At 39.3% G+C, this 27,782-nt stretch overlaps 1 protein-coding gene and 1 long non-coding RNA gene across 3 annotated transcripts in view; one reads left to right on the forward strand and one right to left on the reverse strand.

The window, feature by feature from the left end:
• On the forward strand, nucleotides 1-27,754 carry LOC134539026 (uncharacterized). 2 transcript variants are annotated; one of them, XR_010076252.1, is made up of 4 exons: nucleotides 8-234; nucleotides 6,599-6,729; nucleotides 14,942-15,014; nucleotides 27,288-27,754. It is a non-coding gene; the product is annotated as an uncharacterized LOC134539026 (long non-coding RNA). The 2 variants fall into 2 exon arrangements; XR_010076251.1 differs by lacking the exon at nucleotides 27,288-27,754 and having other exon boundaries at nucleotides 1-234; nucleotides 14,942-16,791.
• The window catches only part of LOC134539025 (RRP12-like protein), a 54,730-nt gene continuing 44,563 nt past the window's right edge, over nucleotides 17,616-27,782 (reverse strand). The window contains 4 exon segments of the mRNA XM_063380699.1: nucleotides 17,616-17,853; nucleotides 18,080-18,257; nucleotides 18,661-18,777; nucleotides 27,320-27,478. Of these exon segments, the coding sequence (XP_063236769.1) occupies nucleotides 17,748-17,853; nucleotides 18,080-18,257; nucleotides 18,661-18,777; nucleotides 27,320-27,478 (560 nt within the window). The 3' untranslated portion in view covers nucleotides 17,616-17,747.

Raw genomic sequence — 27,782 nt, forward strand, 5'->3', positions numbered from 1 at the left:
ACTTCCGCAGTCAAATGGCGAGCTATACGAATGACGCGTTAGGTGTGAACGTATTCACGATAGTGATATGGACATTGAGCAGCGAACGGACAATAAGTGGAAGATCAAATTGGGTTGTAGTGAATTGAATGCGCGAACGAATAAATTAATATTACGTGAAGATGGAGTACATGCCTTGAACGAAACGATGAATGGGGCAGATGATCATTATGGACTGAGTCAACATGGTAAACGGTATGTAATGGGCTGAAACACGCATTATACTACCTCCTATAGTGGTAACTATTTAGTATTAGCTGAGTCTACTGATGAGAACATAGGGAACCGTCATCCTATAGCGATCGGCCAGAGGTTACACTTTAACCGACACATCACCCACATACAACAAGCATGACCTAAACGACTCAAGAATCATTTTAGTACTGCTGAGGCAGCTAATCATTTATTTGACATAAACTACACCTCAACAGTATTATCCCGTTAGGTTTTGTACAAAAGCAGGGTATTATATGTGGCATCCCTTTGGATGTCAGTATGGTCGAAGTCATGAAGGGTTATGAATGTGCTACACACAAACTTATAGCTGCCGAACGTATGACCAAACATATTCGGAGGGAGGGCTAGCATGAGAGGGTGCCCATTAAACTGGTCACACACACTTTCGAAGGTCAATCCTTGCCAACGGGAATAGTAATATGTAAAGAAATTTTCAAGGTCACCTGTAAGTACAAAGTTCAATATCTGTGTTCGTGCTATTGGTTTGGGACCAGCTATCAGCGATGTGCTACATGTTTGAACGACAACGAACAGATATATGCTACCACTAATGCCTGCAATGTGTAAATTGTAATGGCAACCACTCTGCTTTAGACAGGAAGTCGTGTTCTGTTTGGGAGCAGGAGAGATTTATGGTGTTCCATACCTTACCCTATGAGGAAGCAAAGCGGAAAGTGAAAGTCAGGACCTGCAGGCGACGAACACCCCTCCAGGCATAGCACCAACTGTGTGAACGTAATCTAACCCCTAAATGCACACAGACATGGGTGGAGTGACCTCGCGCCCACACTCAACATATGCACAGGTCATACACCGCCCATGCACATTCGATCAGACGGATATACGTATTCTACGAATCTATACCTTCTATTGACCCACGTAATGCTAACACCAATGGAAACCTTCATGAGTATTATGCACAATTTCGCCCTGATGTGCCAGACATCACGTGACTCGTTACTTTACATTATACGGTACCGATGAATGATTTACCGCCGCACCTGGTCTCCTCTGTATCTGAAATAATTGACAAGCAAGCTCAACTGAACTATATTTTTAACATGATGGAAGAATTGGTTAATACGGCAAAATTAGGTCACACGTTTTTAGTAAATAAACACTGCTGGAGGTACTACTCTAAATATGAAGTAATTCTGTACTGATGATGCCTTTTCCTTCCGGTGTATCAATAATTCAGTGGAATGCCGGATCTCTGGTTGCTAATTGATTTCCCCTTGAACTGTACTTACGACAACAGACTGTAGATATTATCATGCTTTGTGAAACGCAACTTCCTCCAAATTATACAATTAGGTTTCTAGATTATTTCCTATTCAGCTTTGACAGTGTGGTGTGGACCGGGGTACGGCTATTTACATTCATAAGAAGTACAGTGTCGAGACAATTGATGTACACTATCCGTCGGGGGCTGGTAATATTGGGGCCGTTATATCAGTACGTTATTTACATTCCGTGTGGACCATCGTCTCACTGTATGTCCATCCTAATACCAATCTACCTGCTGATACTTGGAACGCCTCTTTTTGACCACTTTCGGACCTCGGTAATCATTTGTAGTGATTTTAACTGCCATAACACTAGTTGGGGGGATGCATATAGTGATGCTGCTGGGAAACAACTATGGATTTTATTAATACCTCTCAATATGTCATACTCGTTTTGGTAGTATGCACAGCAGTCTACAGCCATTAATTTAACTCTTAAATCATCTGAATTAGTTGGGGTGTTGACCTGGATCGTTTTGAATGATATTTGGGGAAATTATCATTATCCCATTTTACTGACATCTTCTCATGGCAATAGTACCTATCCCCCTCCCCCCTTTTTCTTTTTTCCTTCCCTATCTTTGCAAAAATGTTGTCCACAAAGCCAATTGGGGCAAATACCGGGGCCTTTTGGCTGAGATTGTGCCGGATGTGGAAATTAGCCCAGAGACAGTTGCAGACGGTTATGAATATTTTGACACAACACGCCGCCCGACAGACCTCTGGGGCAGCCTTTTGTGATAGTTAATAATAAAACCTCTGGGTTATATCAGCTGCCGCTTCTAACCACCATTTACTGTGGTGAGGCGTATGCTTTATGTCTGGCGGGAAAACATACAACACCCCAGCATTATTACTGACTTGTAAAGTTTAATCCGCTCTCTTCATTCGTACCCCTACCTAAGGAACTCGTAGTACGGCTCATCAAAGAATTTTGTATGAAATTGCCCAAATTGCATATTGCGATCCAATTTATATGGATACCAGGTCATATTGGGATTAGAGGAAATGAGATGGCTGACTGTCATGTCAAATTAGCTATACGTACAGGCATGTTGGTGATAGAAATTTCATATAACATACTCATACCCTATTTAATGACACTACTCATGGAGGAATGGGCTGTGGCAAAGATATGTACGCCAGCACGAAAGAATATATGGGCCATTCCATAACAAAGTGAACCTGGAGCAAAAATTTTCAAAATATCAGTCGCCTGTCACCTGGTATTAGGGATATCAAATCAGTTAAGGATCCGAAAACTGGTAAAAGACAGCAGCTACAAAAACGTCACATGAATATGACGGTAAGGGAATCATATCAGTTATTTAATAATGAAAACCTTGGTGCAGTAAAACTGTCCACATTTTATGCATTGCGTCCCCAGCATGTTATTCTGACAAGTGAAATGCCGCACAATGTATGTGTGTGTGCCAATACCATTCAAATTTCACTTTTCTTCTTGAGGCTGTCGCTAAAAAAGTTCCGGTAAATATGTAGAGTCGCGGTATATGCGAAAAAAAATGCTAAAAATCCGAAAATACTTTTATTCTATGCTCTTTCACTTCCTCTTTTCAAATCAACCGGCGGAGATAAGAAATTCCAAATACTTTAGGAGATATAGAATTTTTTAATTTTCATCACAATACCTGCGTATTAATGCTGCGATTACCATTTTTTCTTGTTTACGAGTATCTATTATGTTTCTTATTGGAAAATTTTGTCACGTGACAGTTCCGTTATTGGCCAGTATTCAGATGATCCAATACGTGATTATTTATTTATTTATTAATGTTCCGTCGGAGGTATCGCGACGTAGGTGAACGACTACATCATTTCCTTCTAATGGCAAAGGAAATCTACCCGCCTCCAACTTAGGTGGGCTTTTAACGTTTCTAATTTTAAAGTCTTATTTTTTATTTGGATATTGTTGCGCAAGTAATAAATAACAAAAAAAATTACGTGAGTTGTTAATTTTCATCATTTGTCCGGGTTTGTTAGGTCAGGTAAGTTACATTATAAATACTTTAAAACTAAAGAACCATTGAAATTAAATCATATTATTTTTAATGTACGCTTAGTTTGAAAGTGTTAATAATGTAACTTACCTGACCTAACAATCCCGGACAAATGATGAAAATTAACAACTCACGGCAAAATAACAAAAATTGCGTCGTTCGAATGGTTGTACAGGTGTTGTATTGCTAAATTAAAAAAATTCGATATCTCCTAAAGTATTTGGAATTTCTTATCTCCGCCGGTTTTAATGAAAAGAGGAAGTGAAAGAGCATATAATAAAAGTAATTTCAGATTTTTAGAATTTTTTTCGCAAATACAGCTACTCTACATGTTCAAAATTAAAAAATTCTATATCTTCTAAAGTATTTGGAATTTCTTATCTCCGCCGGTTAATTTGAAAAGAGGAAGTGAAAGAGCATAGAATAAAAGTATTTTTGTATTTTTAGCATTTTTTTGCATATACCGCTACTCTACATATTTACCAAAGTTCCAAACTTCCCCTCAAATGGTTCCACACTTCTTTAAATAATATGTTGTGATTTGACAAATGAGAACTGCATGACTGGAAACTATACTAAATGCATTCATAATCTTAACACTTTAATTGATGAGCAGACAGAACCACAAACAAATTACTGTCTTCTCAGCTTGTGCTTGGGTAAAAGGAGCTACACGTTATTTTGCTATTGTAAGCAATGATTTAAGCCATGACAAGTATTTTTTTTATACATGTATAAAAAAATTACAAATTTACTGGCACAAGAATTTAAAAGTTTGAAATACATAAAAATCTTTTCAGATGGCTGTTGAAAAAGATGTCTCCTATGTGCAATTTGAACAGGTTCTCTCTCTGTTGCCAACACCTGATGTGAAAAACATAAGAAATAGTGTTGTTTATGACTTTCCTTGCCAGTTGGATGTCTATGAACAAACATGAACTTAGTTAAAAAGAAAACTTTTGCCAACAACATGTTATTTTGGGCATTTTGTTTTTGTTACTACTATTACTTTTATTATATTATTTTTAATTTCTCACAAGTGTAGAATTTGTCTTTCAAAGTTATTCACTGTTTAACATGCAGTTTTTAGTTGGTATAAAATTGTATTTACTTGATTAATTCTCATCGTGTCCCACCCGTGACACGGAGTGGTCCCACCCGTGACACGGAGTGGTCCCACCCGTGACAGAACAAAGTTGTATATTATTTTCAATATTGGTGTTTTAGCTCCTCTTCTCATGTGGTAATGTATAGATCAATGTCTCCCATATAAGATTATTATGAGTTAAATTGTGTTACACTCATAAATTCACAGAGTTTTTTTCCAAGAAACTTGTTGTGTCTAAGGCTATGTCTTTTTTCTGTCCCACCCATGACAAATGTTTAGGCACTAGTATTTAATTATCAGAAGAAAATTTAAAAGTAAACCATTAACCAATAAATAGCATTGTGATTGTAGTTCACACACTGCAAAAATAATATACAATAAATATTTTTTAAAGCTTATTTTAAATCCCTGAATAAATAAAATGCTGCACAAGTGTCCCACCCATGACAATGGAATGGCCCATATACGGAACTATATCGGGTTAGCGCAGTGAGCAATAACATTATATTTGACCATCAGCCCCGCGCTATTGCAGTTTTATCGTTCCGCCTCCGGACTACACACAACATATCCCCTGGACAATTGCGTAAACTTGGCATCCAGGACCTGTCTGTAATTGTGACCCCATCCTGGTTGGTATTAATCATTTGTTTGAATGTCCCACTGTCCCATCCCCATCCAGACATAACCTAGGCACACAATTAGGTGCTCTCGGTTTACGTTTTCCACTTGGGTACCCCTTAATTATCTTTTGGTCTACACATGACGTCTGTACAGCACTGTCTACTTATTTCTTAGAAAATGACATTCATATTTGATTGATAACCGTTTCTGTGGGATCCCTGTCCATGGTGGCTGGTTCTATATACCAATTATCCTGCTCCATCTTATTCTACAATTGATATCACCAAGATAGGTGTGTTAGCTCATCGTTACGCAGTTCACTCTGGCAGCGTCGACCTTGTGTGCATCTAGTGCTGGTGTGGGTGGAAGTCAATAATCATATAACTGCATAAAAATAAAAAAATAATATAAATTCTACTGTCTTCTACAAATTGTTTGGTCCTGGTGTGAAATTTAGTTTTATTATGTAACATGTAAAACTTAAACCGCCATTTTGGATGAGTAGAAGTTTAGTCTACGGTGAACGTTTATTTTTACATATATGTAAGTTTTTATTAATTATCAACATATAACACAGTATGGTAAATACAAAGGATCCTGACATGTCTGAGACTTTCACTGGTTGTGTTGTTTTCGTTAACTTCAAAGTCCTCAATGAGGTTATGTGGTAAGCTTAGACGGATGAAAGCCCAGAAAGTTAAAGCAAAACACAATGATAGCAGAGCTTGGGTTTACTGTTTACTGTGTTTATTATTTTGTCTTTACTTAATTTGGAAATAGAGTAAAAATTTTGTTTCTTAAGGTTTTACCTAATATAATTATTTTGTTAATATATAAATATTTTTTTGGTGTTGCAAGCTCTTCCGATTTAATAAAATACAGTAAATTTTCTAATTATAAGTTTTTTAATTTTTAATATTTGTAATATTAATATGTGTTTTGTTATAATATATCATAATCATTAATTTTTTTACATGAATATTATGTTGTTAAAAGGTGTTACGAGAGATGTTTTTTGTTTCATTTTCATGCTCTCGTTTTCATCATTTTTAATCTGAATGATGTATTTTGTAGTTTTGTATGTGCCTCATTACTTACGTGGTTCGATAGTGGCAGTGTTAGTGTTAGCCTCTGTTCCTTAGTGTCAAGTTGCTCTGTGGACATTTTTTTGTAACCTAACCTATGTAGGTGTTTTCCCATTTTTTTTTTTTCAAAATCGTAATGAGTCAGTTTTTCCTTTGTGTTTGCACCTTGTTACTCTTCATAGTTTTGATGTTTGTTGCTAGGTTTGTTGCTGCATGGACCCTCACCTGTGGTGTCTGCTGCCTGGAGTTTGCTGGGGTGGTTGCGACTTCGACTGGGTGTTGCTGTGACTCACCGTTTCAACTACCTCCGGCAGCATTGTCATCATTTTGAGGTATGGTATTAACTTCATTTTCTTCTCTAAAATTATTGTTTAAAATTCAGTTTTTTTTTTCTGCTCTCCTTTTGTGACTTTGCACAATTTTTTAAATGTAATTTTTATTTTTCATGATCAAGCTTGCTTTAGCAGGTGCAAAATTTTTCTTGGATGTATAGGGTTTGGGACCTAGTCATGCACTTTTGGATGGCCATTTGGACTAATTACACGCTTTATATTAGCTTCACCTGTATGTTTGTTTGTATGTATGTTTTATTTTATTTATTTATAAATTGTGACACACACCAACACTCTGAGGAGAGATTACAGGGGTGTGCACAATAAAAAAAAACACACACAATACACAAGAGACACAACAGACAAAGGACACAAAACACAAACAAAAAAATAATAAACAAAAAATATTAATAAATTCAAAAATACAGAAAATTAGTGGACTAAGAATACACAGTTAATTGAATTGGCTGCAAGTGCTACTAAAATAATTTACTAATTGGCTAAGCTTGTTACTATTGGGTCTAAACTATTATAATTGCTTATTAATCTAAAAATAATATCATTTTTTCTCTTGATTGTACAGAAAGTAGACATAAGTCGACTATGATACTGGGGGACTCTTAAACCAGTATTATCTAAGATGGATTTACAATTGATTGTAGAAGAATAACAATTGGAAATAAAAAGATGGTCAAGGAGGGCACGCCGATCAAAAAGTGATGTTAATTTAGGAGGGGGAAATGATTTTTGAGTAATAAGTTTAATACATTTGTTTTGAATATTTTCAATTTTATCAATACCTATCAGATGAATTAATGTTGTTCCATATTACTGAACAATATTCTAGTTTTGACCTAATAAGTGCTAAGAAAAGAGAAATAATGGATAATGGAATCTGAATTAGTGGCATGGTAAGTAATATATTTAATTAGGGCAAGTGTTCTTCGAGAACTAGAAATTAAAATATCTACATGTTGATGAAAAAATAATTTAGAATCAAGAATAATTCCAAGATCTTTTAAATTAGTCGTTTTTGGAATTAAATTCTCTAATTTGTACTCATAGTTTATAGGAAAATATTTCCTGGTAAAGGAAATTATTTCTGTTTTATCATGATTAAGACGGACAAGATTTGATTTGCACCAAAGATTAGCTGCCTTGATGTCGGATTGCAATAAAATGCAATCATTGACTGAAATGATTTTTCTACAGATTTTAAGATCATCTGCAAACAGAACACCAGTAGAGTGGGACAAGGCATGTGTGATATCATCGATATATAGATTAAAAAGTAAAGGATATAAAGTACCGCCCTGAGGAACACCAGAACAGGCATTGTGAAGAGTTGAATTACTGTTGTAAATAGAGACAAAGAAACTTCTGTTACTGAGGTAACTCGAAAATCAATTAACAAAGTTGTCAGATAAACCAAAATTGGATAGTTAAAGAAGTAGAAGTGGATGACTAACAGAATCAAAAGCTTTGGCTAGATCAAAGTAACAGGCATCAACCTGGCCCCTGTTAGTGACTTCATAGTAGATAGGATTGAGGAAGATAACCAACTCCTTTGGGTGCGATTTTGACCCACTTTAAACTGCCAGATTTCATTCAAACTTTGTAGATTTATCGAGGACCGATGACAATACCCTAATATGATAAGATTATTCCATTATTCAATTTGCAAAATAATATTTTCGTCAATTTATATAATTTCACAATATTTAGTAGGCTTTGTTTGTATCGCACCAAACACAAACTGAAAGAAAAGAGTTCGCACATTCTAAAGAAAACCATTTCACTCATGTGCGAACTTTTTCTTTCAGTTTGTCTTTGGCGCGATATAAAGAAAGCCTACTAAATATTGTGACATTTAATTAAATGAAAAGTGAGAGTGGGTTATGATTATTGTGAACAATATACTTTCTAGAAGAGAATATTATCTATATTTGTAAAAAGTATGAAAAAAAACCCTGAAATAAGGGCTTTAAATGTTGTTTCTTTCGTTAAATAGAGAAACACAATTACGTCTTTGTTTCATTTTACCAATTATCCAACATTTTCTGCATATATTTCACGAAACATGGAAAAATTGAGGTTTGATTTTGCTATGAAACCAACAGCAGATGGGAAATAAAACACCATATGCATAACTTCAATAGCTACAAATGATGGGCAGATTTTTGAAATTCCACTCGAACACCAACCAGCAAATCTACACCAAGTTGTTACAAATACTCCAAACTATGCCAAGGTCAGTAAATCATTAAATAAAAGACATCAAACACGGAAAATATGGATAAGTTTGACAGATGATATATCAAAAACATATTTGGATAGAGAGCAAAAACTTAACAGTTTAAGGATTTTTACCTGGAAGAAATTGAGGAAAAAACAAAAAGTGCTGAATCTATACTTAGTGGATCAAATAAAAAATTGGAAAAACTGTTAGAAAAATTTCTTGAAGGAAAAAAACTATATCTGAAACTCAAAATTTAGGGATAATTGCAAAAGATTTCATGATTGAGAAATTCACGGGCAGAAACTCAAATGATTACCAGTGGATTAAAGATTTCAACAAAGAATGTGAACGTTTCCTAATCAAAGAAGACAAAAAGAAAATAGAAATTTTAAAACATTTCTTAGAATACTCCAGTGTAGTTTGGTACAACTGCATGCAAATGAAACTTACAGTGGAATCGGACTGGAACAAATGGGTGAATTTTTTTTTGTGAGACATTTGCAAAACAAGGATGGTCACCCATCAGATATGCTGACTTAGAATAAACATCAATGACTTCACTAATATATTGATTTTCATAGCAGGATATTGAAATTATTTACTGTAGTTCTTCAACACGCTATATTGGATATATATTTTAGAAGCAGCCAATATCTACTCATCACTTTAATAGTAAAGTCATGTAATAAATAAGAAATTGAGCCACATCTGGAGACACTTCTGAGATAAAACAATATTTATCGATTTTATTTTAACTGCAGCCAATATCTATTCAAAAACTACTTTAATAGTAAATAGATGTAATAACTATCAAGTTTTTTTTACATTGTTATAATATTTCTTTCATACGTCTATAAAGAAGTATCACTTTAAATTATAAATGAACCAAACTAAAAAGTAGAAAATAAATAATAGTTTAAAAAAACTAAAAAAACACGCTTTATATAGAAAACCAAACTAAAAAAAAATAGAAAATAAATTTTAATAAATTTGAATTGAGAATAGTGTAAAAATTTTTAATAAATATAAATTAATAATACTGTATATAAGAAAAAAAATTATTTTATTTAAAAAAAAGTGTTCAGTGCATGGGGTCAATAGTTATAAATATTTTATTGACATATATGAGTAGAAAGATTATCATTTCGATAATGTCTTAACAAGCACCCCACGCTTTTTTTTTTTTTTTTTTTTTTTTAATAAAATACATTTTTTTCTTATATACACTATTATTTATATTTATTAAAAAAATTTACACTATTCTTAATTCAAATTTATTAAGAAAAAATTTCTATTTTCTTAGTTTGGTTTTCTATATAAAGCGTGTTTTTTTAGTTTTTTTAAAACTATATGTATTTCTAAATCTTGTCAGTTTTGTGTTGGTTTGTTGAACTGCAGTGTTCAGAGTGGTATTTAACGTTCAGGATCTTAGTGTACAGTATCGGGTGTGTGTCCTTTTGTTTTGCGCTGGGTTGTGTAGTTGGGTGTTGGCCCGCTCCACATTTTGGTTTACCCTTGGATTTTGGCACCTCCCAGTTTTTTTTTAAGCAGACTGGCATTTTTGCGAGGTTTCGTCCCTCTTTGTTGTATGCAGTGGCTATCCTGGGTAATATTACCACCATTCTGTCCAGTTTTTTTTCTTCAGCTACAAACTGAATTTTTCTTTCTTTATTTATTTATCATTTTCATATTGCCATCATAATTATGTTTCTTTTTTTAAAAAAAACATGTTAATTTTGAGTGTTAATTTTAATTATTTTTTTCAAACAACACATTTAATTAATAATTTTTTTAGCCCAGTCAAAAGTTATCTAGATGTTATTTCTGTCTCATCAAAAATAATTTCTTTTACCAATTTTCAGAGGTTTTGATTTTTTGGGTTCCATTCCCAATCTAGCTTTGAGAATTTTCTCTCGTAGGTTCTTCTGTTTCTGCCTGAGGACAGACTCTGGGCTATCAGAGCCTACGTTCAGCTAATAATGTTGGTTCCAAGACTGAGTTTCCACTTTGCTAACTTGAGCAGGCAGGGGTGAATTCCCCCCATTTAGTACCGTGTTTTATAATTGTCGCACATTTTATACTGAAATCAAGTTTGAAAAGTAGTGTTGCAACGATTATGCTATATAACAGTGTACCTGTAATTTCATATGCAGAGGTGTTTAGTCCCCATTTTTACTTACTGAGTTTATAACGGCAGAGTGCAATTTGTTGTTCTCAGTATTTTTTTTTTATTTCGGTTCTGTCAGTGAATCTTCACCATATCAAAGTTCTAAAATCATATTTTTAATTTTTTTTTTTTTTTTAAACCTGCTCTGCATTTTGTGGCCTAGATATCTAGTGTTCTTTATTATAATTTCAATTTAAAAGTTATAATTTTTGTGTAGTAATGTTTGTTACGTTTTGGGTATTATTGCCACCTACCTGCCACGGTGGGCTTTGAGAGGAGAGTGTGCCGTTTCTAATTCCGGTACTTTTAACTGTTTATTAATCACTGTATATTTTAATTTTTTTGTTATTTATTTTTAAAATATGTTTTTATGGCAAAGTTAGGATTTAATTTTTATTTATTCCTAAATATTTTCATTATATATATATATATATATATATATATATATATATATATATATATAGTTGAACAAAGGCGCACACAAGAATTTTTTTTTTGGGGGGGGGGGGAGGGTGTTTGAAGTATGTTTTTTATGAAGGAACACCGGTTTCAAAAATGGAGGGGGGTCCAAGGGTCCTCTCCCGGGAAAATTTGGATTTCTAGGTGAAAATTGGTGCTATTTAAGAAGTTTTTGTATCTAATTATTGAATATACTGCTGGTAGAAAAAAGAATAATTTTTAGTACGGTACTAAATTTTGTTTTAGACAAGAATCAAACGGATACCTTTATCAAACCCAGGGTCTGGGCCGCTCAAAATCAGTATTATTTAAATACCATGAGAATCATAGCATGCATTAAAGTCCACATTCTGTGCAACTTAAATCACTGACAATAATGGTTTTATTTTTACTGCATTCACATACACAAATTAAGTTCACTCTATGAGTAGAGCCAAGATTTTATGGTGTAATGAAAAAGGACTTTTCGTCATTAAGAATTGTGGATTTCGTCTTTATCGTCATAAAAAATTAAAACACATGTAATAACATGTACACACCTAGCAGAGCTGCCTTGATCAAATGCTTCAATAATTCGTGGTTAGAGACTTAAAATATGCACATTAAACAATACTATGTTGAGAGTACATAAAAAATTAACAACTAAAATATTTAGTATTCTTATGCAGGTAAGTACTGTTCCTGAGTTCAGGAGAGAGTCTAAATTAATTAAAATAGAAACTACAGTTAAACTTTTGTTCTATAAATGCAATATAATTAAGCTCAGGAAAAAGCCACCATTGTCAGCAGTTCAGCATTCTCTGGTTTTAGAGATCTTCTTCTGTCACTTACAACTACAGAATACTTAGAAAAAGATCTTTCTGAGTCCACATTCGTTGCAGGTATCCATATTAACTTTAAAGCAGCAGCTGCAAATTCAGGATAATCCGCTTTCATTTTGTTTACTTTATGGGCCCAACATTGTATGTGGTACATGTGGTCACCAAATACACCTTCAAGGGTACCAGCAGATTTTGTCATGTACCTGGCACTATCTGTAACATACGCAATTATGTTTTCTTCCTTGACTTCATATTTGTAGCATACATCAATCACTGCCCGAGAACAACAAACAGCATTTGCTGCATCAAGGACACAAGAAGCCCCTAAGATAACATCTTGTTCAGCACCTGGTTTCAGAATTTTAAACAAGATGTTGAAAACACAATTATTACTCTTGTCAGTGGTTTCATCTGCGAGTATGAACACATCTTGCCCCAAGAGCTGCTGCTTGATTTCCACTTCTTTTTTCTCTCTAAGTAGGGGAATGTACTTTTTCCTCATCCAATCCGCTGTTGGAAGATCACCAGCACCACTTACATGCTTCTGCATCCATGCAGTCAGCTTGCTGTTGTCAAGTTTCTCAAGAGGAATACCTGCAGCTACAAAGGCTTCAACAGTTTCGAGAACAAAATCTTCCTTTTGTTTTTTTGCGCATATTTGCGCCACTCCTGCTTCTGGGATAGAAAGCTGTCGTTTCAAAGTGCATGGGGATCGTTTAGCTTTTACATGTTTGTCGCTAATTATGTGCTTGTTTACTGTGTCCTTACGTTCATGCTCCAAACGGCAATTACAATATTTACAGAAAAGTATTTTTCCGTCACTGACATATAATCCCTCATTCTTAAACTCGTCAGCACGTGATGCCGCAGTAGCTTTATTTTTCGGCATGATTAAGAAATTTAGCTTTCATTTATGCACGTCATTTGTAAACAAAGCCCGGAGGTACCAAAAACTAGTATTTACTGAAGTTTTAGCGAAAAAATAAACCACGGGAAGCCTACTTTTTACAGGCGAGAGAGCCATATACTCAACCCGAAGTAAAAGGTTAGGTTATGTCAGGTCAGTGAAATAAATGTTTTTATTTATTTTCCGGGAGGGTTGGGTAGGTAAGCGTTATTTAAAATATTTAATGACCGTAAAATAAATAAATCCTTGCAATAAGGTGCTTTTTCATTAGCGATCGGAAAACTTCGATTATGTTACGATTTTGGCACTCTCGCCTGTGAAGTGTGAAATGAAAATGAAGGCTTCACGGTAAACTGCTTATTCAACAAGCACACAAAATTGCATTACAGTAAAATTTCATTAAATATTAAGTGATCATTAAATATCAATGTTCGCTTTTATTTTATTTTCATACGTATTTATTTAATGAATGCAGTTTTTTTTCACGTGTATTTTTCAAAGGATACAGCAAACAAGGCGCTGAGATTTTTCACGTTGTTGTGTTTGTTAGCTTGATAATTTTAAGTTTACGATCGTCAGTTGTTAATATTGCGTGATCTCTAGTGGCTAGATGTGTTTAAAAACTCTAACCTAACTCCGATAACAATCTTTTTTTGTTCGTGAAATCGTCAATTTTTGTGATATCTTGTAATTTTTTAAGATGAATAATTAACGCATTAAATAACCACCACACTGCAGTTGGATGACGACCATTTCTTCTACAAACAGATACGGAATTTTTGTCAATCAACCAATAGTCGGTAGTTAACGATTTAAATCAATATTGAGGTGTTTATTTGTGGTTAGAAAACATTTCGCATTTTTCACGGTTTGGGATGAATTTCGCATGAAAATTCGCGATTTCGCATAAAACCATATAATCTTGGCTCTATCTATGAGTAAAAACAAAGGGTATAAAATTCACACATATAATGTCTAGTTAAAACTGCAGAAATACAGTCCAAAATTATGCAAAAATTGAGATAAACGTAGCGCACATACAATTCTTAGTTTTTATATAACACAAACTAATTTGTAAAAAAAAATTAAAGTAATTCACGGTAGCAGACTACAAATGTAATACTAACACCATAATGTATACAGTGAAAACATCTCTTTGGTAGATTGAGCGTTGTCCATAGACCATCGTACCTATTTGGCTGGGACTGGGAATGTTTTTACTTTTTCCATTCTATTTTTTTTTTTCACATATTCGGAGGGGGTTTAACCCCCCTCCCCCCCTATTTTTCCAGAATTGGTAAAATAATATTTGGTGTTATTTCTAGCATATCCTAATGTTTAAAAGAAAAACTTATAATAATAGTTGTATGGCCTAGCTTGTTAGTTTTATACCACATACTTGTAGTTAACTTTAATTTTCTTGTGTGCCAAGCAAAAATTACTTACCTTGCCCTTTTAGAATTAATTTCTACCGTCTTCTACAATTTTTTTGGTGCTGTTGTAAAAATTAATTTTATTATGGAACATCTAAATCTTAACCACTGTTTTGAGTGAATAAATGTGTATCTTATGATAATTATTTTGAGGATTGTTAAAACTTTGTTTATTTTATTTAATAGAGGTTCGAGTCATGGCCTCCTAACTTTGGTGTTCCAGAGAGGGAATCCGTGAAGAGAATCGCACATCACTTCAGTAAAGGCCAGAAATTTTATTTACCATTATTTCATAAGGTTATGTAACCTATATGTGTCTTGTGACGGCATCTATTTGAAATCGTTAGAATGATCTTTAATGCTTTGAACTTTTGTTGGCTAAAATCAACGGTCAAGTAACCATTTAAAGAAGAATAGTTAAAACTAACATGTTTTGATTTGTAGTTAATAATGTACGTACCTAGTTATAGCCGAGCAAGATATGTACTTCATATTTTTTTTAAAAGGCCAATAATTACAGTCAGCACAAACCCTTCACTTCCTCATATTAATGTTTCCTGAATTATCTCATTTAATATTTATTTATTATGATTAATATGCCCCCATTGAGATTATGTGGGATGCTACAATGGATGAAAGTCCAGCAGGTTAAAGCAAGAGACAATAGAAGGGTAACATGGGTATAAAAAATTGTATTCTTTTTAGTTTATTTTTGTTAGTGCTAGGGTGAAAAAAAAAAGGGGGGGGTGGTTGGTGAAGGAAGGGGCCATAAAGGATGTAGAGGGAAAAGACATCAGTGCAGTTTCTAATGTGACACTAAGCCAAGAGACAGAGCACAAACCCTTCACTTGTTTTCTACTGGAGACAGTTATACGGTGTGACTCATATTTGCGGGCCAACCTTAACAGTGAAAATGTTGGATATCTTTGACCCAAAATTAAGGATGCAGTTCATACGAAAGAGCGACCTGCTGTAGGTAAATTACCATACTTTTACACTTATTATGGAAGTGTTTCAAATACAGTAAAACCTCAGTATAACAAGCTTGAAGGGACTGATTTCGGGTGTGTTTATTATAGTGAAGTTTTCTTTATAACGATGTGAATTCAAAACTACAAGTGATATGTATACAAAAAATAAATTAAAAAGAATTGAATGCATGATGCTAAGGGCCGCTTTAAGAGTAAAGTAAGTAAATCCAAGCAAAAACTTTGACCGTTAAATGAAATGGAGAAATACTTTATTTTGCATCAAAGTGACAACTATGCAAGCCTGTGTAATTTTCTTTTACTTAGACAAACTTTTTTGTCTCCCTATCCAACACCATAGGCTACAGAATTTTTAATTTTGTGGTAAAATATATTGCATTCTTTTTTTTAAATCCATTATTGTAAACAAAAAATAATTATAGCACAGAAAAAAGTTAAAATTCGTCGTAAACATCGCATATGGTTTTGTCTATCCATAACCTAATTTGTATGTAATCAAAAGCAATTCATCAAAGCTAACCTCCAAACAACAAAATACGCTAAATATATTGCCTTCTTTTGACGTGACAACTAATAAATCGATGAACGCCGGCTGCACGCACGAAAAAGTGTCCCGTTACGCACATTGTCCCGTTATGCTCATTGTACACTTGCGCCGCATCTATCTCTCTTCCACTCGATTGGAACAACCATCGATTTGACTTTTTCGAGTCACGTTAAACTTGAAGCACTCCCATTCGTTTCCTTCTTTTCCTATCATCGTCCTATCCTTAACAGAATAACAATGATTGGAAGGAGTTAAATAGCAAACATGTATAAAAGTTATAGTTAAAATAATCTGTTAGTTAAAGTAATAAACATATTTGAATAACCGACTTTACAGACAACCAATTTTTTTTTAAAATATATTATTGTAAACAAAAAATAATTATAGCACCGAAAGAAGTTAAAATGCGTCCCAATCATTGCACATGGTTTTGTGCATCCATAACCTAATTTGTATGTAAACATAAGTAATTCATCAAAGCTAACCTCCAAACAATAAAATACTTGAAGTAGAATTTATTTTACCACAATTAGAAAACAACTCTTAGACTCTGCGAAATTTAGATAAGTAAAATTTCCACAGAATCTAAAATATCGGCATTCATGACAACAAACAAACGAATGTGTATTTCCACAGAAACAGATATAACTTTTGTAGGTGGGATTTGTGACAAATTTTCTTGGTGAAGTACGGAACATTGATTAATCAAAGTGAATTTTTTTCCCGCTAGTGGTGGTGCAATGTATTAGCTTCGAAGTGCGTTTCAGTATGTCAATAGTTCTATGGTCAATGTCAGCCAATATTATAAGATGCAGGAATATTTGTGTTTACCGAAACGTAATATTAACGAAGCAAATTGTATAAATAAGAAATACTAAGGAAATTTTTTGAAAATTTTAAATTGTGCTTTTGCTGTAGCAGGGGTTTTTGGTGGAAATATGAAAAAAAATACTTTGTTATTTTGAGGTTAAAATACATAGGGTTATATGGCGTTTTGGTGGGACCAAACAACTGATTCGTTATAATGAGGATTTCGTTATAAAGGAGTTCGTTGTAAGAGGTTTTACTGTAACCTACAAATTCCCCATCCCTCTTGCCTATGAAGTTACACTTCTTATGTATGTGGCTGTCTCACATTAATTTTATTTTAAAGTGATGCTGTTTAGAAATCAAGATATTGGCAATTTCCCTATATTTCACAAGTTTACAGAACATCCTTTTAATTTCTAGATTTTATTTTCCTGGTGAGAAATCTGCAAAATATTAACTTTGGTAAACACAGACATTAAATGGGATAACTGGTCATGTAACAAACACACTGTGATAATTTTGCACACTTTATTATTGTCCATAACTCCTGTTTACAATACCTACATGGCAACATAACAATTTACATCACCAACCTATGTTACACTGTGAATATTCTTCTCCAATCATAAATACACAGGTTCATGGCCTACTTCTTCTTCCCAGACCTGGCACGCTGCCTTGCGCCTTTCTGCGCTCCTTTCCTCGCGGCACGCACCAAGTTCGTGAACTGCCCTGTGTGTTTGGCCCTCTGCCTGCAAGCAGCGACACTCATGCATGAACAACCCAACGCACAGGACTAATGGTGGAAAAAAATGAAACTACTGTTACTAGGGAGATAATTAATTGGCGGAATTTGTTAACATCAAACTGACACCAGGTACATACAAAATGCAATTTAACACATTATTTTGCATTGAATTGTAACTAAAAACTTTAATCAGCAATTTGACATAACAGTGTTATGTAATTTCCGCTCACCTCTTGTTGAGCATCTTGCGCGACAGCGGAACGTAAGCGTAAGGGTCCGGCAGGCCCTTTCTCTTCATGTCCCCACGTGCTTTCTTGGAACGGTACGCAGCCCCCGTCGCCGCCGCGGAGGCTGGTTTGCCCCCACGCGTGGCCCTCTTCATCGGCCGGTGGATGCCTGAGCCGCCCGCTGTAACACATGCATTACTGCCAACATCAGGCCACACTATAATATAGTACTCCTCAGACCTAGTACAATGGTGGCAAGTGGAGGGTTGTTTTGTAACTGCATATATTTTTATGAATATACTCCTATATTTCTAAAGCCATTGTGTAAATTTGCTGGGAAAAGATTAACTAGAAACATCCCCCCCAAACAATGTTAATTGTGGCGAGAGCATGTCTTTATGCATACTTTAAACTAAACCTTCACAGGGCCACAGTTTCTATGTACGATTCACAGGGCCCAAGTGATTCTTTTTGTTTAGTTACTATATTTTGTTTAAGAGGTGTTATTACTACTACTGCTATCATTCATAGAAAGCTGAAGGTTTATTCTTTGAATCATCAAGGCAGTGTGTTCTGCCCCTCACCTTGGTACTTCATGGCAGGTTCGCGTAAGCCGTCAGTGCTCGCGCTCAGCCTCCTCTTCCTGCCCGCACGAGGCAGGGTGGCTGTGTCCACTGTGCTGGTCCTGTCCTCTGCATCATCTGTGCACATCACACACAGCCTGCCAACACTGCCACAGCATATTACAAAAGTTTTTCAAAATTTAGTCAAAGCCCTTGTGTATATTAGACACTACAAAAGGTGCTCAATTGAAGGTTGTATGTAAAACTATCGAGAGTGGGGTGAAGATGTGTGTAGAGTAGGGGTGTGTTTGTGAGCATAGTAGGTATGTGTGAGGGAGGTGTGGAGGGTTGTTTGAATAATGCAGGCAACCCTTCACACTTCCCCACCCTACACTCACATCCACAAGAGTGAGTTGGGTGGGGGTGGAGTAGGGACTTGGGTGTGTGTAGGGCATGGTCAGTGGAGCCAGGGGTGATTGTAGGGTGGGACGCGCACACGCGCACACACACTTCCCCCCATTAGCCTCCACCCCTCTACCCATCCACTTGTGTGCAGGAGTCTATGTTGGGTGCTGCTAGTGTTATTAGGGTGGGGTGCAAGTTGGGGCATGGATTTGTGTATAGTGTAGTTCACACCCATGTCCCACCCTCACCCCCATCCTTCACCCCCTGCCATGCACTCATGCCTACCATACACACCCAGTGTAGATGGGGGTATGAGTGTAGGTTGGAGGTGGGGGTAGTGTAGAGTGGTTGTGAGTAGTGCGAGCATGAGAGCAGAGCAGGGAGAGTGTAGTCAGGGTGAATGCAGGGTGGGGTTGGGAGGGTCACCCTACATGCACCCTGACTACTTTCTCCCTGCTCTGCTCTCATGGTCTCCCTACTCACAGCCATTATACACTACCCCCAGCTCCAACCTACACTCATACCCCCATCCACACTGGATGTGTAAGGTAGGCATAAGTGCATGGCAGGGGTGTGAAGATTGGCCATGTGTGACTCAGGCGAGAATTACCCTACACTCATCCATGCCTTAACTTCCACCTTATTAACACCCTACACACACATTTGTGTGTAGGGGTGAGTAAGGTGGGGGGTGGTTGTGTGCTTTTGTATCCTGCCCTAAATCTGACATGCATCCAAAACTCCTCCCTTCTCTCATGACCTCCCTACTTACACCCAGTCGACTTTCGCCCTGCAATTTGTGTGTGTAAAGAGTGCATGAGAGCAGGCCAGCGGGGGTGTACCGTGCGGGAATATGTTGGGTGAGGCAGTGTTTCAGTGTGTGTAAAGTAAATTTGTGTAAATCGGCGGTTATGTGTAAGGCAGTTGTGACAGGTGTGTTTGTGTAAGTGAAGCAACCTTCCGCAGTCCCACCCTACACACACCCGCCTTAACCCCCACGTGTGTGTGCAGGGGCTAATAGTGGTGGTTTATATGCAGTGTAGTAGTGTATTAAGACAGTGTGGGGCCTACTTTACTACCGTTATCCCACCATTCACAAACTACACCCTTACATACACATTCCCCCATCCACACTAACATCCACTACCCCCTTATTCCCTACTACCCTACATTCAGCATCACCCTACATGCTCACGTGGGTGTATAGGGTGGAGATTATGTATCGCGAGCATCGGAGCAGGGCAGGAATTTATATGTTGGGTGAGTTTATTGTGTGTGTAATGGGGGTTGGTGTGGGGCAGGGGTGTGTGAAAGGTACACCATATATATCCCCACCCCCACCCAACCTTACCCAACCACCTTACACACATTCAACCATTTATCCGCTCTTCACTTCACTAAACCCCACCCACTTGTCTAAGGATGAGTAGGATGGGTGTAGGGATCAGGGTTGTGGGTGTGAGTGTAAGGTAAGAGTATGGATGTAGGGTGGAGGGGGGATGTGTGGGCTTTTGTCCCACCTGACCCTTAAACAGGCGTGTGTAGGTTGGGCTTAAGAGCAGGGCAGGGCTGTAGGGTGACTAGTGTGTGTGGGGTGGGGGTGGAAATGGGTGTGAACCATCCTCTACACACAACCAAACTACTCACCCCAGCACACACAAGTGTGTGGAAGATGTATAGTGTGAGTGTGTGTCTAGCTCACCTCTACCCCCACCTTACATACTTGTGGGTGTGTGTTTGTGTGTGTGTGTAGGGTGGTTCAGTGTTATGTGTGTAAACTACCTTACATGCACACCAACCTCCACTCAACCTGGCCTGCTCGCATACTCACCCTACACTAACTTCACCCAAACCTATACATACTCCAATACACACCATGCTAAACACTCACATGGGTTTTATCTTTGAAAGATTTGTGCAATGGGAGTGCATGACTTGATGTAAGCTTTTGGACATACGCCATTGCTAAGCAATGGTCATGCACTCCCATTGCATAAATCTTTCAAAGATAAAACCCATGTGAGTGTTTAGCATGGTGTGTATTGGAGTATGTATAGGTTTGGGTGAAGTTAGTGTAGGGTGAGTATGCGAGCAGGCCAGGTTGAGTGGAGGTTGGTGTGCATGTAAGGTAGTTTACACACATAACACTGAACCACCCTACACACACACACACAAACACACACCCACAAGTATGTAAGGTGGGGGTAGAGGTGAGCTAGACACACACTCACACTATACATCTTCCACACACTTGTGTGTGCTGGGGTGAGTAGTTTGGTTGTGTGTAGAGGATGGTTCACACCCATTTCCACCCCCACCCCACACACACTAGTCACCCGACAGCCCTGCCCTGCTCTTAAGCCCAACCTACACACACCTGTTTAAGGGTCAGGTGGGACAAAAGCCCACATATCCCCCCTCCACCCTACACCCATACTCTTACCTTACACTCACACCCACAACCCTGATCCCTACACCCATCCTACTCATCCTTAGACAAGTGGGTGGGGTTTAGTGAAGTGAAGAGAGGATAAATGGTTGAATGTGTGTAAGGTGGTTGTGTAAGGTTGGGTGGGGGTGGGGATATATATGGTGTACCTTTCACACACCCCTGCCCCACACCAACCCCCATTCCACACACAATAAACTCACCCAACATATAAATTCCTGCCCTGCTCGCGATACGTAATCTCCACCCTATACACCCACGTGAGCATGTAGGGTAGTAGGGAATAAGGGGCTAGTGGATGTTAGTGTGGATGGGGGAATGTGTTTGTAGGGGTGTGGTTTGTAAATGGTTGTGAATGGTGGGTTAACGGTAGTAAAGTAGGCCCCACACGGTCTTAATACACCACCCCCTCCCTTCCCCTTAACACACCACTACACTGCAAAAAACCCCCATTATTAACCCCTGCACACACACGTGAGGGTTAAGGAGGTGTGTGTAGGGTGGGATTGCGGAGGGTTGCTTGCCTTACACATAACCGCCTATGTCCACATACTTACTTTACACACACTGAAACACCACCTCACCCAACATACTCCAGCACAGTACACCCCTGCTGCCCTGCTCTCTTGCCCACCTTCCACACACCAAATGGAGGGCGTGTGAGTAGGGTGGGCATGATAGAAAGTTAGGAGGCTTGGATGCATGTAAGGTAGGACACAAAAGCACACCCCCACCCTACTCAACCTTACACACAAATGGGTGTGTAGGGTGGAGATAAACAGGTGGGTGTAGTGTGTGTGTAAAGTGGATAGGGTACTAATGTATGCATGTTAGACCAGACTGTGTAAGGAAGACACTGACACAGAACGTGCTTTCTCATACATCCTATGCTCACATACTTACCTTGCACCTGCCCCCCACTCAACACACCCTGCTCCGTTATGCCCCTGGTGGAGGGTAGGGGTGAGCAGGGTGTTTTATTGTGTGTTAGTATGGGCGGGGGAAGGTTAAGTATAAGGGGTGTAGGAGCGTAGGTGGAAAGTAGGATACATGTAGGGTGGAACCCACATTTCCCAACCCTATATTTTCAACCTCCACCGTACTCACCCATTTACATTAAAGTAGTTGGGGTAGTGATGAAGGGGGGGGAGGGGGAGTTTATGAATCCCACTCTAAATGTTCAGCTTCACCTACACTCACCCTGCCTAACACATACGCAAGAACCTTCATTACCCTAACCTTACACTCACACAAATGTGTAGGGATGATGTGTGAGTGTAAGTTGGGCATGAGAGAAGGGCAGGGTGAATGGCAGGTGGGTCAATCACCTGACCACTACACCATCACCCTCTGAACGGCCTAACAAACACACCCTACCTACTCAGCCTTGTACACACATGTGGCTGGGTAGGGTGGTGGTAGTGTTTTTGGGAGTATATGTAGAGTGGGGACAGTGTATGTAAGGATGGGTGTGCGTCCTGGTCTTAACTACCCCACGCTACACCCACATAAGTATGTAGGGTGGACACACACTCTCTACAGATCAGTCCACACAACTTTGGCCCCCCCCCCCCCCCCCAATCCTACATACACTACCCCCACCATTCATATACATTTGTGTGTGCAGGGGGGAGTAGGATGAATGAATGTGTGTGTGTGTGTGTGTAAGGTGGGTGGGGTTATTGGTGTGTGTGGGGGGTGTGAAAAACCTGACATGCACCCAGCCCTGCTCACATGCCCACCCTTCACTACCCATTACAGTGTCCCTCTACACTCACCTCCACCCTACACACATGGTTGAGTATAGGACCTTGAGTATGTGGAAGCCAGGCGAGAGTGATTGTTATGGTGGGACACAAACCCCCTCCCTACTTACCCAATAAAGTGTAAAGTGGTGAGTCCGATGGGAGCAGAGTTGTAGGGAGGGGGTGTGGGACATTCCCCTTAACCCTCACACATCTTAATACATACCTTCCCCCACCCACATGAAATCACTAAACAACCTACTAAATACACTTGTTCATAATGTGGGTTAGTGTAGAGGGAGGTAGGATAGGGTGAGCATCATAGCAGAGTATGTAAGCTGTGCAGGTGTGTGAGAAAGTAAAATGGGTGAATGTGAAGAATGCTACAAGGTTTTGCCTTACAGTCATACATCCCCCCTTACCCACCAGTCAAATAACTACCTTTTTAACTACCCTATAACTAACCATGACTACCCCTCCCCCCCTACGGCTTACATATACACTGTAAATGTGTGTGTAGGATGGGAATGAGGAAAGGGTGTGTTCCGTGCAGGAAAGTTGGGTGAGGCTAGTGTGATAAGGGTGGAAGTTGGGGGTCAGTGTAAGGTGAGACACACTTTCCCACCCACCTCAAATACCCCCAAACTTACATATACTCCCCTCAAATTCAATACACTTACAATTTAGAGTAAATGTGTGAGTAGGGGGCAGGGGTGGGTGTAATTTGGGGGTGGATGTGTAGGGTGGGGAGGGTAGGGGCATGAGTGATCCACTTACATGCACCCTTGGCTCCATTCATCTTCCCTGCACTTATTCCCTCCCTACAATCCTTCACACTTGTCCCCACCCCTCACTATTGCCACCCTACTCACCCTTACCCTACACACTGAGGTGGGTGTGTGTGTAGTAGGGTGGACATTGGAGTAGGGCAAAGGTATGTGTAAGGTGGTGGTTTGTGTGTGTTTTATTTATGTATCTATGTGGATATAGGAGGTATGTATAAGGGAGCTGTGTTTGTGTGTGTGTGTGTGTGTGTGTGTGTATGTAAAGCAGACCCTACACAGTCCACACACACTACACAACCTTCCACCTACTCTTATGTTCAATACCTACCTACCCACACTACCCCCCCCCCCCCCCCACAACCCTTCACCCACATCCCCATCCACCTTATACAAACCCCCACCCTACACACAGCCCCTTACCATCACATGTGGATGTGTGTATGGTAGGGTTAATGTCACGCAGTGGTGATTGAAGGGATGAGATCTCTGTAGGGTGAGGGTAGTGTGTGTGTGTGTAGGCTGGGGGTTTTTACAGGGTGGGGGTTGGCGTGTGTATGAAGGGCAGGGACTGTGTAGACTGGGGGAGTATCTGTAGGACAAGGGTAGTGTGTGTAATGTGAGGGTATGTATGTGTATGTGTACTGTGTGTGTGTGTGTGTGTGTCAGGCAACCATACAATCCCACGCACACTCGTGAGTGTGTGTAGGGTTAGGGTGGGGTGTGCATGTATGCGCGTGTGAATAGGTTGTTGTGTGTGAGCATAGGAGGGTGGTATGTGTAAGGGCTATTTGTATGGCCACAAAACACTATACACTCACCCCCAACCAACCCTCACCTACACAACCCATACCTTACATACACCCACTTATACATATGCGCACCTATACACATGCCCTTGCCATATTACCCCACCTTACACTACCCCCGCCCTAAACTCACGCCCAAACTTAAACACCCATGTGATTGAATAGGGAAATTGGGTGTGAATTTTGGGGTTTGATAGGGGGTAGGGGGGGGGGGGTGATATGATGTGGGCGGGTCTGTAGGATTGCCTGCCTTTTAGAAGTACACCTCTCTTACACATACCACCCTCTCTATGCTTACACACAACAATCTATTCACACACCCACACATACATACATCCAAACCTACACACACACAACTTTTTCAATAGTTGCGTGTGTGTGGGGTGGGGTGGGGGTGAAGGATGCCTGAAAGGTAGAGGTGGTGTGTATGTTTGTAGAGTAGGGGGTGGGTAAGTGTGTGTAAGGTGGGGGGAGTATGTTTAGAGTGAGGGTCTATAAGTAGAATGAGGAATGCGTTCAAAGGGTGGTATTTATATATATATATTTCTACCCTACACAAACACTCCTCTTCCCTTAACACTTCACACACACCACACCCTCTCTATACTTTCACATCCACTTTATATACAAACCAACCAGCCTAAACACACCACCCAACCATACATGCACACATGCTTACTCCCCTCACTTTACACACCCCTACTCTACACACACTTGCACACCCCCACCCAACACAGCCACATGAGTAGGTGTGTTGGTTGATGTCAGTGTGTGTAGGATTAGGGGGTGAGAGTGTAGGATTGGCGGGTAGTGCGTAGTGTGTGGTTGAGAGTGTGTATGATGGGTAAAACACACCCTCGAAATACATATACAATCATAACAACCCCCCTCCCCCCACATGCCATCCAATTATCACATCCCTGTCAGCCTTTGTGTTTGTGCAGTGGAGGTTGTATGTTGGTAATGTGTGTGTTTAAGGGGGATGATGTTTGTGCATGGGGGGTTTTGGGTTGTGTAGGGAAACGTGTAGACTTGGTGTGTGTAGTGAGGGGGGTGTAGGGGGGTATGGGCAGGTGTTGGAAGATGTAGGGGAGGTTGGGTGGAGAGAGGCATGTTGTAGGTAGTGTGCCCAAAATAATGAAAAATCTTTGTTTAGAAAACTTTAACTTTATACCTAGGATGGGTTAAACACATGCGTCCTAGCCGGGAATGAAAACTAATTATTACTGCTTGGCTCGTGGAACGAAGGACGTTCGTCAAGTTGCGTGCCCAGCAGGCCGCTGTGGGAGTACAGTCAGTCGTCTTGTGAAGGTCGCCCAGGGCGGTGAACTGAACTCGACGCGACTACGCGCACCGTGAGTGATAAGGTGCGGGCGGGGGGGGGGGGGGGGGTGTTGTTTGCACCGGGGGAGCACGTCCTAGAGATAAGACCAGCTGGGTGAATAAGCCAGGCGCCCGCCTTGGGCCACGCGGAGAAAAATATGCGTCGGTCGGTCAAAGGAAAAACATAATTGTCCGGAAATGCCCGAAGGGGCGAAGCAGACTGCAAAACGCTCGCCGCGCTCTCACGCGAGTCGCTGGCGAACTAAGATCGCAATCGCACTGCGACTGCTGCCAAGGTCGATTATGACAAGCTGTCGCTTATGGGAGAGATGAGTAGTGCGCTCTGGCAGCCAAGAGGGGAACCTGCCTGGAAGGTCACCGAGACGTCCGCTAGAGAGCACTGAGTGCGCTCGCGACCAGCGCTCAGAGCAAGGTTAGGGATTTTTCCGCCGCTCGACTTTGCTGAGGGCACTATTTGACAAGGGCGAAAGTCCTTGAAAAGACAATGTCCCCGCCTGGGTTCACTGGGGGTCGATGCTCCGAGTGGAAGTTCTTGTGAAGCCACAGGCGGGGATGAGGGGAGGGGGTTAAAATTTGCTAAGTCGCCTGGGAAAGGCGTTATGTAGATCGTCCCGAGGCGTCGCCGGGGGCTGTAACCTATTCCTGTACGTGCTGGCAAAACCCTTACCTATGCTTGCCTCCGAGAAATGAAAGTTGCTAGCAGTGGGCTTGGGGGCTAGCACGAAAAGTCATACTGTTACAGGGAGAAAATGTGATTCCAACCGCGGTTGAGATGCAGCGATAGCCAATCGCTAGCAAACAGTATCTAATTGAAGCCTGTGAACAAGCGCAGGTGCACTGGGTTGCACAAGATTACGTCGGAGTGTACAGTAATGGAAACAAAATTAAGTTAAATTAAAAATGCAAATTTATTGTTTAGTTTCCTTCTTTAAAAATTAAATTTAAAATCGTACATTTGTGCCTGAAAGTGGCACTGAAACGGCACAGTAGTTATGGTGTTCTAGGGGTAAGAGTGTGTGTAGGTGTAAGTGTGTGTTACATAGAAATTGCAACATGGTAAAGACTATATATAGTAGGTAGTCGTTCTTCGACAACCTGCCTGAAACTATTGCAGGAACCTAAACAGCACAGGACCGCTACACTCACCGCTGTCCAAGGGGGGAACATGCGGCGCTCTCCTGGGGATCTTCCTCTGGTCCTCATCGCTGTCGTCCGCGATGATCAGGCGGCCGTCCGGTGCCGTCTTGAAGGGCGCAGACTTCTGCTTCCTCTGCTCCTGGGCCTGCCTCTGCGCGGGGTCCGTGGCTGCGAGCAAACACAACCCTCCCAGGTCATGACACCTGCATGGGCCGGCCAAACCCTAGAATGCTATCGAAAAAACTAGCAACAAAAAAAAATGAAGTATTGGAGGTAATATAGTTAATTAAAAATTTCAATACTAACAATGCAAAAGCGTACATATTTGGTCCTTCATCTTACCTATATAATTACATTGTTTTAACAGTACAGTAACTACAAATCTGCAGAAAATTATGTTAATCTATGTTGGTAATGAAATAAAAGAAAATGTTTTGTAAAAAATGTGTGGTTTCATATTTTTTTTTAGAAA

The sequence above is a fragment of the Bacillus rossius genome, chromosome 14, assembly GCF_032445375.1.
Source record: "Bacillus rossius redtenbacheri isolate Brsri chromosome 14, Brsri_v3, whole genome shotgun sequence".
NCBI classification, from domain to species: Eukaryota; Metazoa; Arthropoda; class Insecta; order Phasmatodea; family Bacillidae; genus Bacillus; species Bacillus rossius.